This window comes from Xenopus laevis, chromosome 9_10L (assembly GCF_017654675.1).
Source record: "Xenopus laevis strain J_2021 chromosome 9_10L, Xenopus_laevis_v10.1, whole genome shotgun sequence".
NCBI classification, from domain to species: Eukaryota; Metazoa; Chordata; class Amphibia; order Anura; family Pipidae; genus Xenopus; species Xenopus laevis.
In genome coordinates, this window is record NC_054387.1 from 91,626,071 (window position 1) to 91,640,416 (window position 14,346).

The 14,346-nt window shown below is 36.7% G+C and overlaps 1 protein-coding gene across 1 annotated transcript; it reads right to left on the reverse strand.

Moving 5' to 3' along the window:
• Positions 1-726: 726 nt before the first annotated feature.
• mdh1b.L (malate dehydrogenase 1B L homeolog) lies at positions 727-14,314 on the reverse strand. The gene is made up of 10 exons (XM_018236196.2): positions 14,169-14,314; positions 11,486-11,598; positions 10,360-10,494; positions 8,549-8,691; positions 7,081-7,580; positions 6,072-6,213; positions 5,572-5,726; positions 4,363-4,502; positions 3,159-3,234; positions 727-1,809 (listed from the first exon to the last, which is right to left on the reverse strand). Exons 1-10 carry the CDS (start codon positions 14,188-14,190, stop codon positions 1,583-1,585), a joined length of 1,653 nt encoding a protein of 550 aa, XP_018091685.1. The 5' UTR covers positions 14,191-14,314; the 3' UTR covers positions 727-1,582.
• Positions 14,315-14,346: the final 32 nt, after the last annotated feature.

Consider the following 14,346-nt stretch of genomic DNA (forward strand, 5'->3'; position numbering starts at 1 on the left):
GAAAACTTGTGTGAATTCAGTAGCAGTGCTACCCAGTTGATCTGATAATTTCTAAAAATGATTAGCGCATTGCATTCATTTTGATTCAATGCAGGTCCAGGGGGGCTTACCTTATCAAGAGATGTCATTTTCTACTTAACATGAATCCATAGTAATGCAGAAAATAAATCTATGAATCAACAGAAAGGCAGAAAATGATTTGTGAATCTGAATCGCTTGTTCTTTTGTCTTGTAAGCAATAACATCTGTTACTGGTTGTAAAAACAGAAAAAAACAAGTAGCAGCAAATAGGAGTTAATGATGATTTCAGATGCAGGTTTTGCTGCCTTTGGGAAATCTCTTATCCTGTGGGTGAGAAAGTGCTTAAAGTACCTAAAGCCACTTAGATTAAAAAACTTTATACGCAGCATACCTCCCAACTGTCCCAATTTTGACAGCTCAACCTGCAATCCCGGATTGTTACTGAAATGTCCCGACTTTCTCTTTAATCTCTTGCACTGACACCAGAAAAAGATACATAGTTTCTAACTTAATTGGCTTTTAGCAGAGAGCCCAGAATATGTGCCAGGTGCACTTAGATAATTTTGTAACAATTTAAGATAAGCAAAGAAGCAATTGTAACAAATTAAGATAAGCAGGACTCTTGGGGAAACTGTGACTTGCAGTATAAAGGACAATTCACCTTCATTAGCAAAACTGTAATAACATAAACACCACAGAAATGTGTTCAAACTTTCATAACCTGCCAAATTTTGTAAAATGAACATGGTAATTGGGGGGTGTGGCCAGAAAAATGGGCATGGTCGGAAAACTTCGCCAAGCTACACGTGATAAATCTTTTTGTAACTCTTTCTACTTCCAAAATGTTTGGAGGTATGTATGCAGCTACTTGAACAGGGAGGTATTTTTAGATGCTCCATTTGCCATCACCCTAACAAGTCCAAAATGTGATTACTCAGCAACGTAAAGTTCTGAATCTAGAGTTCTTCAATCCTCAGTACTCAATACTTCTGTAACTCTGGGGAATCTATAAACTGCCAGAGCACTTTGTTGCATTGGAATTTTCCCTTTAAGTGATCATGCCCTAAAAAGAGCACTGTTACAGCTGCAGAACTTCATACAATTATTTCATTGATTTCAATTCTTTTTAGCAAAGAATACACTCAAATTATCATATGGTGAGTAATGCTGTCATCTTTTTTATTCAAGCAACATTTTGTATCGGTCTCAAAAATACAGATACGTCTTTACAATCTACTAAGGCACTATGCAAACATATTACCGGTATGTGCTTTTTTTCCTCAGATTTAACATAGACATTACAACTGCCATATTTTGAATAGAATCTAAAATTGTGTATGTAAATGTATAGTTTGTATATAATAAATTATCTACTCACTACACTTAAAATTATTATGGTTAAAAATATTTATACCTTTATCTACAGTAGCAGGGCTCCATACCCATAAGTTCAAGAAAAGCACAAAAAGTTACATATCCAACCAGTGTAATTGAATGTGTGACAGTTTATACAAAGAAACTCAGACAGCTCTGGATGATGTGTCATAGATAAAAACAGTTGTCAAACATTTGTCACATTGTCCCCATTGTGTAGAGCAGTTTCAATATTTGGCACTGTGGCTACTTCACCTTGATTGCAGTCTTCTTGTACGTGTTCCATACTCAGTACAGATTCTTCTCTACTTGGATATGTAGGAATTATTGTCTGGTCATCATTATTTTGTGTAGTTTCAACATTATCTAAACTGTTTTTACTGCTCAGTGGTGTTGGTAAAGCTGCAGTGCTCTCTGTAAGGAAAATATAACTTAAAAAACAGAATACTTGCTTGAATATTCTGGAGATAGATATCAATGTAAAGCTGGTAATACATTATAAAAAAAAAACCTTATTAGGAATGCTTTTTTGGGGCGACTATTTCCTGATAAGTACTAGTATGCGCACTTGCAAGGTGATTGCAATGTTTGTCCATCAGAGCTGTTTGTAGCACTCTCTGTACCACTTATAAACACAACACTATCTAAACAACTTTGTCTGCCATTATCCTAAAGTGCAATGAAAGCAGATGCGTGTGTAGGACCTACAACCCATGTATTTGTATTGAACTGGTAACCTGAAAGATTTTGCCAAGCCAGGAACACATCAATATCTGGAAAATATGATGGAAAGGAAGGGATATTACCTAAGGGAGGTTGTAATCTGGCCTGACTGTGAGGTTCCACTGACCACCAATGAATCAACTTATTAGTACCTATAGAGTACTATTTGCTGTATATATTCAGGGCCGCCATCAGGGGGACACAGGGGGTACAAGTGTACGGGGCCCGGGCATGAAGGGGGGCCCAGCTGTGCTGCCCTTTTAAAGTAGCCGGGCCCCCCTTGACAGGGCTGAAGCCGTGTCGCCTCTCCTTAAGTCCCGAAGCTGTGAAAAGACCCGAAGTCACGAAAGCAGCCGAAGTTGAAGTCCTGAAGCCACAACTTCAGTTGTACTGAACACCAATATGTGTTTTTTTTGTTTTTTTTAAACCCTTGACCACCAATGTATTATTTTAATAATCTATAGGCCCCTGACACCAATGTTTTTTTAAAAAATATTCTCTGGGGCCCCAATTTTTGTAACTTGTATGGGGGGCCCTAGCACCAATTTTTTTTTTTAAAAAAAAACTTTTATGGAGAGCCCTGGCGCCAATGTTTTTTTAACGTATAGGGGGGCCCTGGTCACCAATAATTTTTTTTAACTTGTAGGGGGGCCCTGACCACCAATTTTTTTTAAAAAAAACTTTTTTTTTAACTGGCCATCAATGGCTTTTTATAACTTGTGTGTATGGGGGGGGGGGTTACCGTTTTTAGCGCTGATGTCTGTGTGATCGTTTAACTGTGGTGTGGAGTGTGTGGGATCTGGAGTGGGGCTTGGGGTCCTGGGTGGGCAGGACCATGGGGCCCCAAAAATGTTGTTGTACGGGGCCCTGTGATTTCTAATGGCGGCCCTGTATATATTATGACCTACATTAAATTTTCAGTTGTGTAATGACTAGTTATTAGGCCCCACAGCAAGCTCAAAAAAATCATAAACATATATTGCATCTTATTATCTCTACAAAAAACCTTGTTCTGTTTAAAGGGCTGGACATTCTCTTACCTATTACAGTGGTTTCTTTATATCCCTCTTCTGCAATTTCTAATTCTTTCTGAATTCCTAAAGCAATATTCTTTTCCTGCAATAAAATTAAGCAAAAGGTTAATATGAATACCATATTCACAACTCTTCGAGAGTTGTCTAGAATAATACACCAACATCCTAAACAAAAATGCACCCATTGCTTATGGATTATAGGGTACCCTAAAAAGGATGTTTATTACCAGAAAAAAGCATCCTAAGAATAAGGGGATGAAAAACCTGAGATAGGAGCTCACACCAATCAGTAATGCATTTAATTTATTAATGGTAAAACCAAACAACAGTTTAAAACAAAGGGGATTATGTTATCATTACCATACAAGGACCTTAACCACAAACCTTTTCATAAAGTCCCCATCAGTTAGATGGGTTGTTCATCTCTGTGTTAACTTTTAGTATAACTTTGAGAATGATATTCTGAGACAATTTGCATTTTTTATTATTTGTGGTTTTGGAGTTATTTAACTTTTTATACAGCGGCTCTATAATTTGTAATTTCAGCAATGTGGTTGCTAGGGTCCAAATTACCCTAGCAACCATGCATTATTTTAAATAAGAGACTAATGCTGGCCATAGACGCAAAGATCTCCGTTTCGTACGATTTTCGGGCTATGTGTCGAGTGTCCCGACATTTTCCGTGCCATGGCGATCATTCAGATGATCGGACAGGTAAGAACATTTTCTGTTGGCTGCCGATAATTTCTCTGCATGTATTGCCGATCTGACAATATCAGTGGGAGACTGTCACCAGCTTTTGTTGGACATAACTTTTGTACGATTGCTGTCAGGGGCAGAACATTGTCTGATCTGTTCTTTTACTACTTTATTTGATCTGAACTGTTAGTGTCAGGTCGGGAGATGGAGCATTTGTTTTAAGATGGGGTCAGTGACCCCCCATATGAAAGCTGGAAAGAGTCAGAAGAAGAAAACACATAATTCAAAAACTATAAAAAAATAAATAATGAAAACCAATTGAAAAGTTTCTTAGAATTAGCCATTTATAACATACTGAAAGTTAACTTAAAGGTGAAACATCCCTTTAAAAAAACAAACCGAGCAATTACATAATTTGCCATACATATAAAACAAATTAGATATACTGGAAATGTACCTGGGTGCAAACAGACTTATATTCCTCTACATATATTCACCAATAAGATATTACCTTGATTAATTCCTTGGCTGCCTGAAATAATGTTTCCTTAGTTTCATCATGAACACTGGCCTTTGCATAAACCTGCCAGTCTCCATTAAGGAATTGAACTGGCATGGAGTATACAATCCCTTCTGGAAGATCAAAATGGCCTGCAAAATATAATATTAAATCATAAATTCAAACAATGCATAACAAAAAATAAATTGCAATACCTAAAAAAATAGACATATGAACTGTATCTTTTATCAGTAATTTACCTTCTAATAAATATATTTACAATAAAATAAGAGATGCTATGTGGATATGGCTTTTAGGCTTTTGTCTGGGAACCTCTATATTGCTTGCCCTGAATTAAATACATTTCTTCTGTAGTTTATGAAGAATACATAATTACAAAACTACAGAAAGATTGGAGGGGTAGAAGTGGTGATTTGTTTCTACCTACATGTTTCCTGGTACACTTGCCCCCTTCTATTTTCTTCCATCCTTGTTATTCTAACTCAATCAGCAATAATACCAAAGGTCCCAGTTTAAATGCATTTTCCTTCGAGGAAATGTAACACCTACAAATATCCATTTTGAGCCAGCACTCAAAAGATCGCAAGCTTGTGTTTCTCCTAACTTAAGTGCTGCTTCCATTTTGGGAGTTTGGTGTTCTCAGCCCTACCAGAAAAAATCTCAGTAGTGTGAAATCTTTATGTTTATATTAAACAGCAACAAATGCCCAATGATTTGTCTACACAAGAAAAGCAGAACGAAAAAAAAAAACATATATAGTGTTCTAACTTCTTCTTTTCTTATGCAGTCAGTGAAGCAATAATGTAGTGATTTAGGTAAGGATGACTGAAACTGCCTATTTTCTGAGATAAAATCAGCTTCAATCCTGTGACTGGAGTGATGCTTAATTAAATATATTTACTTATGAACAAGGAAAAGTGGCTGTGGCTATTACAAAAATAATACATTCAACACTGGTCTACATAACTACAATACATTTTGTTATCATGTTACATAGCACTGGTATGAAATCACAATACTGAGTGGAAACCAATAGGGGTTCAACAACGAGCCTCTTAGTGTTCATTTAAAATACAGCTCTGAACCTCATGCCAGTTTCTGCTTCCATTTAATTAACAAAAGCTCATTTGTAATACACTATAGCAATTTTAATAGCATAATTTTTCATTAAGATTTTTATATTAAAATCATAATGTTTACCTTCGCTGGTTATACCCAATGAAACAATGTCTCCAGTGTTAGATTCCTGCTGCCACCAAGACAAGACCATGGCTATGGAATGAGCAGCTGACATGCCAGAGCGATGCTGTTGTCTGCACCTCCATTCTTTAAGAAATTCATTTTTCAGCCACTTTCTGCCGGCAGAGCATAAATATATTGAGACACAGCACAAGTAAAAGTGAACAAATCTAGTCAGTGCTTTACCTGCCCTTTATAACTTATTTTTGATTCATTTCAGCTTGATAAAGTACCAAGTGCTATTTTGTTCTGGTGACGCAGAATAACAGAGCTCCTCACAATTAAAAAAAAAGTAAATGACTAAATATTTTTGTCTCATATTATTAAAACAAAAAGGTCAAAGAAAGCGGATTTAGTTGCATAAATGAATATTTCATATACTTTTTATCTTATGCACAGTGGTTTCCTATCAATACTGCTAGTTTATTTTAAAAATTATACAAAAGGAAATAAAAACACACCCGTCAAAGATCATTTTCTTCAGTGGGCGCCAATAACCTGGAGGTCCCCACACAGCGCTATCATATTGGTAGATTTTTGCATGTTGAAGATCCAGAAAGTTAGTGCCACTGATGTTGCCCCAGAGTATCACATCCTTCACCACTTAGGAAAAGAAAATAGTTACATTTTACTTAAAGGGATGGTTCATCTTTAAGGTAACTTTTATTATATCATAGAACGGTCAATTCTAAGCAACTTTTCAATTGGTTTTCATTGTTTATTTTTTTAATTTTTTTATAGTTATTTGCCTTTTTCTTCTGACTCTTTGCAGCTTTCAAATGGGCGTCGCTGACACCCTTCTGAAAAACAAATGCTCTGTAAGGCAACAAATGTATTGTTATTGTTACTTTTTATTACTGATCCTTCTATTCAGGCCTCTCCTATTCATATTCCAGTCTCTTATTCAAATCAATAACATAATAATTATATCTTAGTGTGGATCAAGTACAAGCTACTGTTTTATTATTACAGAGAGAGAGGAAATCATTTTTAAAAATCTGAATAAAATGGAGTCTATGGAAGTTAACATTTCTGTAATACTGAGCTTTCTGGATAATGGGTTTCTGGATAACGGATCCCATATCAGTATTTATAACATATTTATGCAATAATAAAATCTTGAAAAATGACAAAGTAGGTCACAAACTGAATTTTAAGAACATAGCTCCCCACTACGTCTGTGTTCTACTTATTATAGAAAGTGTACTTCATCAGTTCTCTCCATTTTGTCTAAGATTCAGCCAAGGATCACTAGATACTGCTACACAAATCAGGTACATATATGAGAAACAATAACAATAATGTTCTGTATCCACACACTATGCAGTGATATTACTAAAAAAATGAACACAATTACAGCAGCAGTTCTTTATGAGTTTTCATGCAGCTCTACATCCAGGCAACACTCCTGTAAACAAATGCAAAACCAGAGGGCAACAATTTGCATTATAATGCACATTTCACACTCACCTGCTGAATTTATGTTCAGTTTCTTTGCTATCTGTGCTCTGGCTTCAAATTCCAGTTGTGTGGCCAGAGCTACCACATTATGAGGGTTGATAGATGGTGCATTGCTCAATATCATTTGTGCCTTTAAGTTCACATACGTACTTCCTGCAACAACTACCTTTACTCCTTTGTTTGAATTCTGATCAATGAAGGCTCCATATTGCAAACATCTTTCAGCAATCTGCTTGATGCACTTTTCAGGTGACTGATCATTTGTGACATGAGCATCATCAAGAACAATTACAAAATCTGCCTGGAGAAATGTGTCATCGGCCATTTTGTGCACTGTAACCTTTCTGAGAAGAGGAAATGCTAAGTCTTCAGCCTCCATAACCAGAGCACTAAGACTCCCGTTGCAATGACTAGTCTCCAACAAATGTAACCAAATTTCTTTCCTCATCCCAAAGACTTCTCCACTGGCTAGCAGAGGGATCAGGTTGTAGCATGTCGGTGTGGTTGCACTGAAACAAATATTCAAAAAAACATTTGGGCATAAGTTAATCTGCATTAGGACCCTTATTTATATCCAAAATGGATGAACGGTGCAGCACCAGCAGGCCCAAGGCAGCCTTGTTGTTACTGTCTGCCATAGGTCTGAGCCCACTGTGCTACCTAACTTGTACATCTGAACGACATACAAGTAAGGCCTATGTAACTCCCCTCACCTGCTCCTCATGAATACAGTGCTGCAGAACAAGACAGTACTGTATTCATGGGTTACATTCACACCAAGGGGTTAATTTATCAAAGTCAGAATTTATCTCAATATTTCCTGCTACAAATTCAGATCAAATCCGCTCGGGTTTTTTATGCTTATTTATTATTACATTTTCCCGAAAATTTTACTTTTTCATCCTATTTTTAAGATTTTTTTGTAATTTTCACCCGAAAACTTCGGGGTATTGCCAGCAACCCAGTGCACATCAAAAATCATTGGGACTTCTCCCATTGACTTATATGCAACCTCGACAGGTCTGAGATGCTGGATTTTCAGATTCTGACTTTTCCATCCTTGGGGTTTAATAAATTCCCAAAAAATCTGATTTAAAAAAAAAAAAATCACAAATTTTTCCTGACTTTTGCATTCGGAGTTTAGTAAATAAGACTTGCAGCAGCAAAGTGCAGGCAGGGAGTAAGTGTGAAAAAAACAAGTTAGGTTGTTTCCGTTTTTGTCACTTTGTACCCTGCCCTGCACTATCTTGACATAACATAAAAACCATTGTGGTGTCGGTATCTTTGATAACCTCACCTATCACATGGCTAAGATTTAAATGGGGAGTTTAAACGTGTTGAAAGGGAAATTATACTTTATAAGTGCATACATTTTTTCCCACCAGAAATACACAGTAAATCCAGAGCCCATCGATAATTCTAAACACATATCAGCAAACAGGATTGACCACATTCTGCAAACTTCTGTTGATTGTACCTAGTAATCCAGACATGTAGAGGATTAAACAAACGTTTTTTTTCTTCTTGTTCTTTCTGGATTTCAATATGAGTCTCCAAGTTTTCTAGAGCAATATCCTTCATTAGACTGCTCATCATGTCAGCGGTAATATTATAATATTCCTGCAAAATATGGTTCAGTTTTACTAAATGATGGATTATAGCAGAATTAAAAAAATACAGACATAGGTATAGTATACAGGTTGGATGACTAAATACAGATTTCAGTAAAATGTTTTCAAGTTTGGGATTAAACTGAATTCTGAAACATGAGCAGCTGAATCAAACCCCTTGTTATCTGATGTTGCTGTACTTGACACATGAGAAGAACAATGATGTCAGAAATTCTGACTATTATTTCTCTATGATTCAGTTCAATGCTCAGTCAAATTTTCAAATCAGTTACTATTATGTATAATGCAAACAACTTTCGATGAGGTAATGTTTAAAGGGAGAACCTTTACATCACACTTTGTCAGTGGAAAACGTGAAAAAGTTACAGGATTGCTGCTATTATTCTCCCTTTCTCTTTTCTATTGAATTGGGGAACAGAATAACGACTGGAAAGAAGCGCCTGTAGCTGGAAGACAGAACATAAAAGGTTAAAAGTGACTTTTTCACCTGCTCAGGGCTTCATTCCATGGCTGCTTCCCCCAATCCTTAATTCTCTTTTAGTTTTATCAGAAGGAGAGACACGTTGGTTGCATAGGGGCTGCTGGTCTAACCACAGAGAAGGCTGCACCACCAAGGGACCAGCAATACACTCCCCAGCCAGTTCCCTTCTATGTTTCCTTAAACCTGCTGATTCAAACATTTTTGGCTTTGAATATTTTCCAGACTGTGGCTTCCAGTTTCCACTCGAGAAAGGCCGTAACAGGTAACCCTCTTTTTTGTACCCCGCACATCTATTTCGGTAGCCACATCTGAGGATCACTTCACATCAGGGACATGTCTCCAATAAGTACCCCCTTAGTTTTCTTTTTTTCTGTAGTCAGCTTTAGGACACTGTTTTACATTCCCTGGACTAACTTTCCCAAGTACCACACTTCTCTATTATTGGCTCATAAACCCCTCATAAAGGTTTCTCTTTATGGTTTCATTGCAGACATGGGTCCCAGCTATAAACCATCTAATTTTAACTAAAAAAAAACACCTGTAGTGTCTTCCTGTGTCCCTCAGTTCTCAGTTTTATTGTAGGACCACTTAGACTTAAACTTAAAGGTTGATAAATACTCAATACAATTAATGCTTAGCTATACTTAAACTTAAAGGTTGATAAATATTCAATACAATTAATGCTTATAAGCATTAATTGTATTGAGTATTTATCAACCTTTAAGTTTAAGTATAGCTAACGGAATTAATTTTTATAGCACTGGCACTTTAAGGTTGATAAATACTCAATACAATTAATGCTTAGCTATACTTAAACTTAAAGGTTGATAAATACTCAATACAATTAATGCTTATAAGCATTAATTGTATTGAGTATTTATCAACCTTTAAGTTTAAGTATAGCTAACGGAATTAATTTTTATAGCACTGGCACTTTAATGTATTTGTAACTTGTGCAAATCAAGCACATTAGTATTTTTAACGTTCAGGGATTGCCCTCACGCAATCACAAAATACTTTATAAGTAGTGTAACATCCGAGGAACTGCTGTACGAGTGGGAGGCAATTGGGGTTCTTTTTCTTTTGCATATAGTGCAGCAGAATGTCAAACCAGAAAGTCTAGATAAGGGAATATTTTGTTTGTGGGTCCATACCTAAGTTTGTGGATATCATTACCTGAGCATGCTCAAAGAAATCATTAAACCCTCCAAGAAGCAATCCCTTTCCTCCTCTGTCCAGCAACTCCCTCCATATTATAGGGGAACGATGGTGATTCCATCCATTCTTTCTGCAGATCTCCTGAAGCCATTCCTACCAAACACGATGGACAAAATTAATCTTAAATGTCATATTAAATCAGTCTTATTTCTTTTATATCATCTTGTGCACTTTCTTGGAAAGTTCAAAGTACATGGCTCTTTCTCCAGCAGCAGGTTTAGTTAGGTGCAGCTCTTCATCTCCTCTCTAGTAGGGTTTTATAATAAAAAATGTGCTAAGTTTTGTATGTGTCTAGTCAATAGCGACCAATCAGCAGGTGGCAATCAATGGCCAACTGTTTAAGAGCAAACATAATATTGGTTGCTATGGATTACTGCTGGGCAAAGTTTTCACCATTTTTATACACAGGGGTTAAACTCAAAGAGCTGTGCCAGGACACAAGAAAATGCCATTTGTTTGCATTTTGCACCAACTTTGGTTGTTATGGCAATTGTCTTAATTATTAATTCCTTTTGTTCATTTGAAAGGGAATCTATACCCATTCGTTGTGGGAACTATAGGGCTGGAAAGTAATAACTTTCTGCTGAATATTCAAAGGCATCATTTTATAGATTACCTTTTCTGTGTCAAATATATATATGGTACTTAACATGGCGTATTCTCTAAACTATACTGCCTCTTCATTTCAGCATGGTAAATAATTGTTCAAAACACCATTTTCCACATGTGATTTGGATTGTGGACTAACATTTCTGATGGGTATTATAGTGCTCAGTGCTAACATCACACTGAAAATGAATGCACTCAACTGCCCACAGCAGCTAAACACATTCAAACTAACTGACACATTCATTAGCTTTGAAATTGTGTCAATGTGTTTACATTTTCAAGACTATAAGTACCGTAAAAGTTTCCTGACAATGAGAAAATTTTTAATAAATTAGGAAAAAGATCACCTTATGTGGTCTTCAGTCCCAATGTTGATAACATTTGCCCCTTGATTAATATAACTTAGTTTTGATTTATACCTGTGGATTGTTAACTGGTTCAATGCATGCTTTATGAATATCATACAGTTACTTACCTCCCAGTCCTCAGGGTGTTGGGTAATTTTGTGCACTCTGAATGAGGGAAGGTTTTTCTGAAGATATTCTGCAAGAATTTCTGCTTTTGCATAGTATGGACAGTCAGCCCTGCCTGGTAGAAAAAGAATAACTACACTGTGAATTACACTAAGCAAATGATTTAGTCTTTATGGTTGCATCATTTTTTTTAACAATCAAAAAGAAAAGTGACCATAACTTGGATATTTGGATATTTACTATACATGAGGTACATAAAAAAATCAGTAGAGACATTGGATTCCTCTCTTCCTTACCTTAATTCCAGGGGCTTCAAATTAGAGATTTCTACAATTACTTTCAGATAAAAAAGACAACCATGCAGACTAGTCATCTGAATGGTGTTTTTTTACAGTAAGGTTACCAGATCAATTGCAAAACACCTCTATTAAATACATGATGCTGATCTGCATTTATTGCATTTAAATTGCATTTAAATTAAACTGCAGCCCTTTAAGGTAGATTTCCTAGACATGTACCTACATTTTCAAGTTACTTGATAATCCTAATTTTCTGTCCATTGTTTAATTTACCAGGGGTTTCTGTCAATACAAACATAAGAAGAACAGTGTGCATGGGTATTTTTATATTTGGTTGTATAATAGCCATGCTTTTTTTCAGATGTCCGAAAGCTCCTAAGTAAATAGCTGAATTAATCATGAATTAATCATGAATGAATTGTAAAAAAACATAAAGAATATTAAAAATGTTAATTGTAATGTGTCATTTTATTACTAATCTCAGTTCACCCATGTATATACTGGTATACTGAAATCAAAGTATTGGTACCAAACAACCAGGTCTGGACTGGGAGTCAAAATAGGCCCTGCTATTTCAAGTTCATAGAGGCTCAAACAGCCCTCAACCAGCCCACTAAATAGTGACTTTCTATGCATTGTACAGCAGCCCCTCTGGCATTTGCCAGAACCCACAGATTGCTAGTCCGGGCCTGCAAACAACTTCCTGCACTAAAAGCTCCAGGGTATTACAGATATGCGTGTCTTAAAAAGCTGTAAATATGTATTAAATTAATATTAAAGGGGTCTTTCACCTTTATCTCTCATAGGAGACCGCTCAGCCTCCCCCTCCTATGGCAGCTCCAACCCCTCTTCAGGGGTGCTCTGTCCGCAGCGTCCCCACCGCTTTACTCGAACTGTGCCAAAGGAATGGACGGCACTCCACTTGAAGAGGGAAAAAAGTCTTAATTGCAAACACATGCAGGGATCAAACGGCCCTACGCGTTTCGGGATACAATCCCTTAATCATAGGCATACATCACAACCACCACAGACACATTATATACCTAAGGGCATAGTGACCCCTGCTGGTTAGAAAGGATACGGGAGCATATACGAGCAATAGACAAACATGATGAGGTGTCCCCAATTGGCAAACATTTTGCCTTATGTTCCAAAAAAGGAGTGTGTGACCTGTCAGTCAAAATTATAGAACAAGTCAAGACACCCCTTAGGGGTGGGGACCAGGTACGATCCCTGGATCTAAGAGAGGCATTCTGGATCCTTAAACTGGAGACGAGAATACCCAAGGGTTTAAATACGAGACATGACATATCCTATTTATATTGATAGTTTAAAATCTTACTCCCTTGTTTTGAATACATTTGAATATGTGTATATTTATCTAATTATGAGTATATTGAGATTTTTGAAGATAGATATTCTACAATGATTTAAAGTTAAACATTTTTAAACATAGACTCTTATTATCAGGATACGGATCCATATTTACATAATTTATAAATGACCAGGATTTGGAGTTTACACACGGTGCTACATGGGTACAGGGATCTATTTTAACTAACAGCATGTTATTTTAAAAGTACTATTAAGGTTCTTACCTTTTGGATGTTGGTTTTATTATGAAGATTAAAATAAATCATTTTAACAGTAATACTATGTGTAACCAGCAGGGGTCACTATGCCCTTAGGTATATAATGTGTCTGTGGTGGTTGTGATGTATGCCTATGATTAAGGGATTGTATCCCAAAACGCGTAGGGCCGTTTGATCCCTGCATGTGCTTGCAATAAAGACTTTTTTCCCTCTTCAAGTGGAGTGCCGTCCATTCCTTTGGCACAGGTCTTTCACCTTTAGATTAACTTTTAATAAGATTTGCCATTTGCAATTGGGCTTCAGCAATTATATGGTTGCTAGGGTACAGTTTAACCCAGTAACAGAGTAGTGGATAGAATAAGAGGCTGAAATATGTATAGGACAGGGCCTGAATAAAAAGAGAAGTAATAAAAAGTAACAATAATAATACAATTATCACAGAGCAATAGTTTTTAGGCTCCTGGGGTCAGCGACCCCTAGTTGAAAGCTGGGTAGAGACAGAAATAATTCAAAAACTGTAACAATTTAAAAAATGAAGTCCAACTGAAAAGTTGCTAAGAAATTGTCCATTCTGTAACATGGTAAAACCAGTCCTTTAAAGAGAATTGCTCCTGAACGTCTAAGCCCCAGTCACTATGGAGCACAAGGGACAGGACACAGGACACTGAGCACTTTCCTATACTGGAGCCAACAGCAGCCCCTGACCAATATTTATCTCCCCACTTTCTCAGTATTAAGAATAAGACACTGCCTGGGCTGGAAAAATCACGGTACGTGTAATAGATGACACTCACCTGCCAGTACAAACTTCGCCATAGCAGCGCTGCACTAGACAGCGACTCTGGTAGTCATGGAAACAGAACGTCATGGAACGCGACGCTTCCTACCTACGTATAGATGTCATCGCGCAGCACAAACCCGGCGAGACTTGATTTTAGAAGCAAAATCATGGCTATATAACTTTCACATAAC

Bases quoted from the DNA above. Each gene is read 5' to 3' on its own strand.
- mdh1b.L (XM_018236196.2), bottom strand. From the start codon at position 14,190: ATGGCGAAGTTTGTACTGGCAG. The intron at 5,727-6,071 runs GTGTGTTTTTAT...CTCTGCCGGCAG, and splicing joins AAGAAAATGATCTTTGACGG to AAAGTGGCTGAAAAATGAAT. The intron at 1,810-3,158 runs GTAAGAGAATGT...TTTTCCTTACAG, and splicing joins TAAAGAAACCACTGTAATAG to AGAGCACTGCAGCTTTACCA.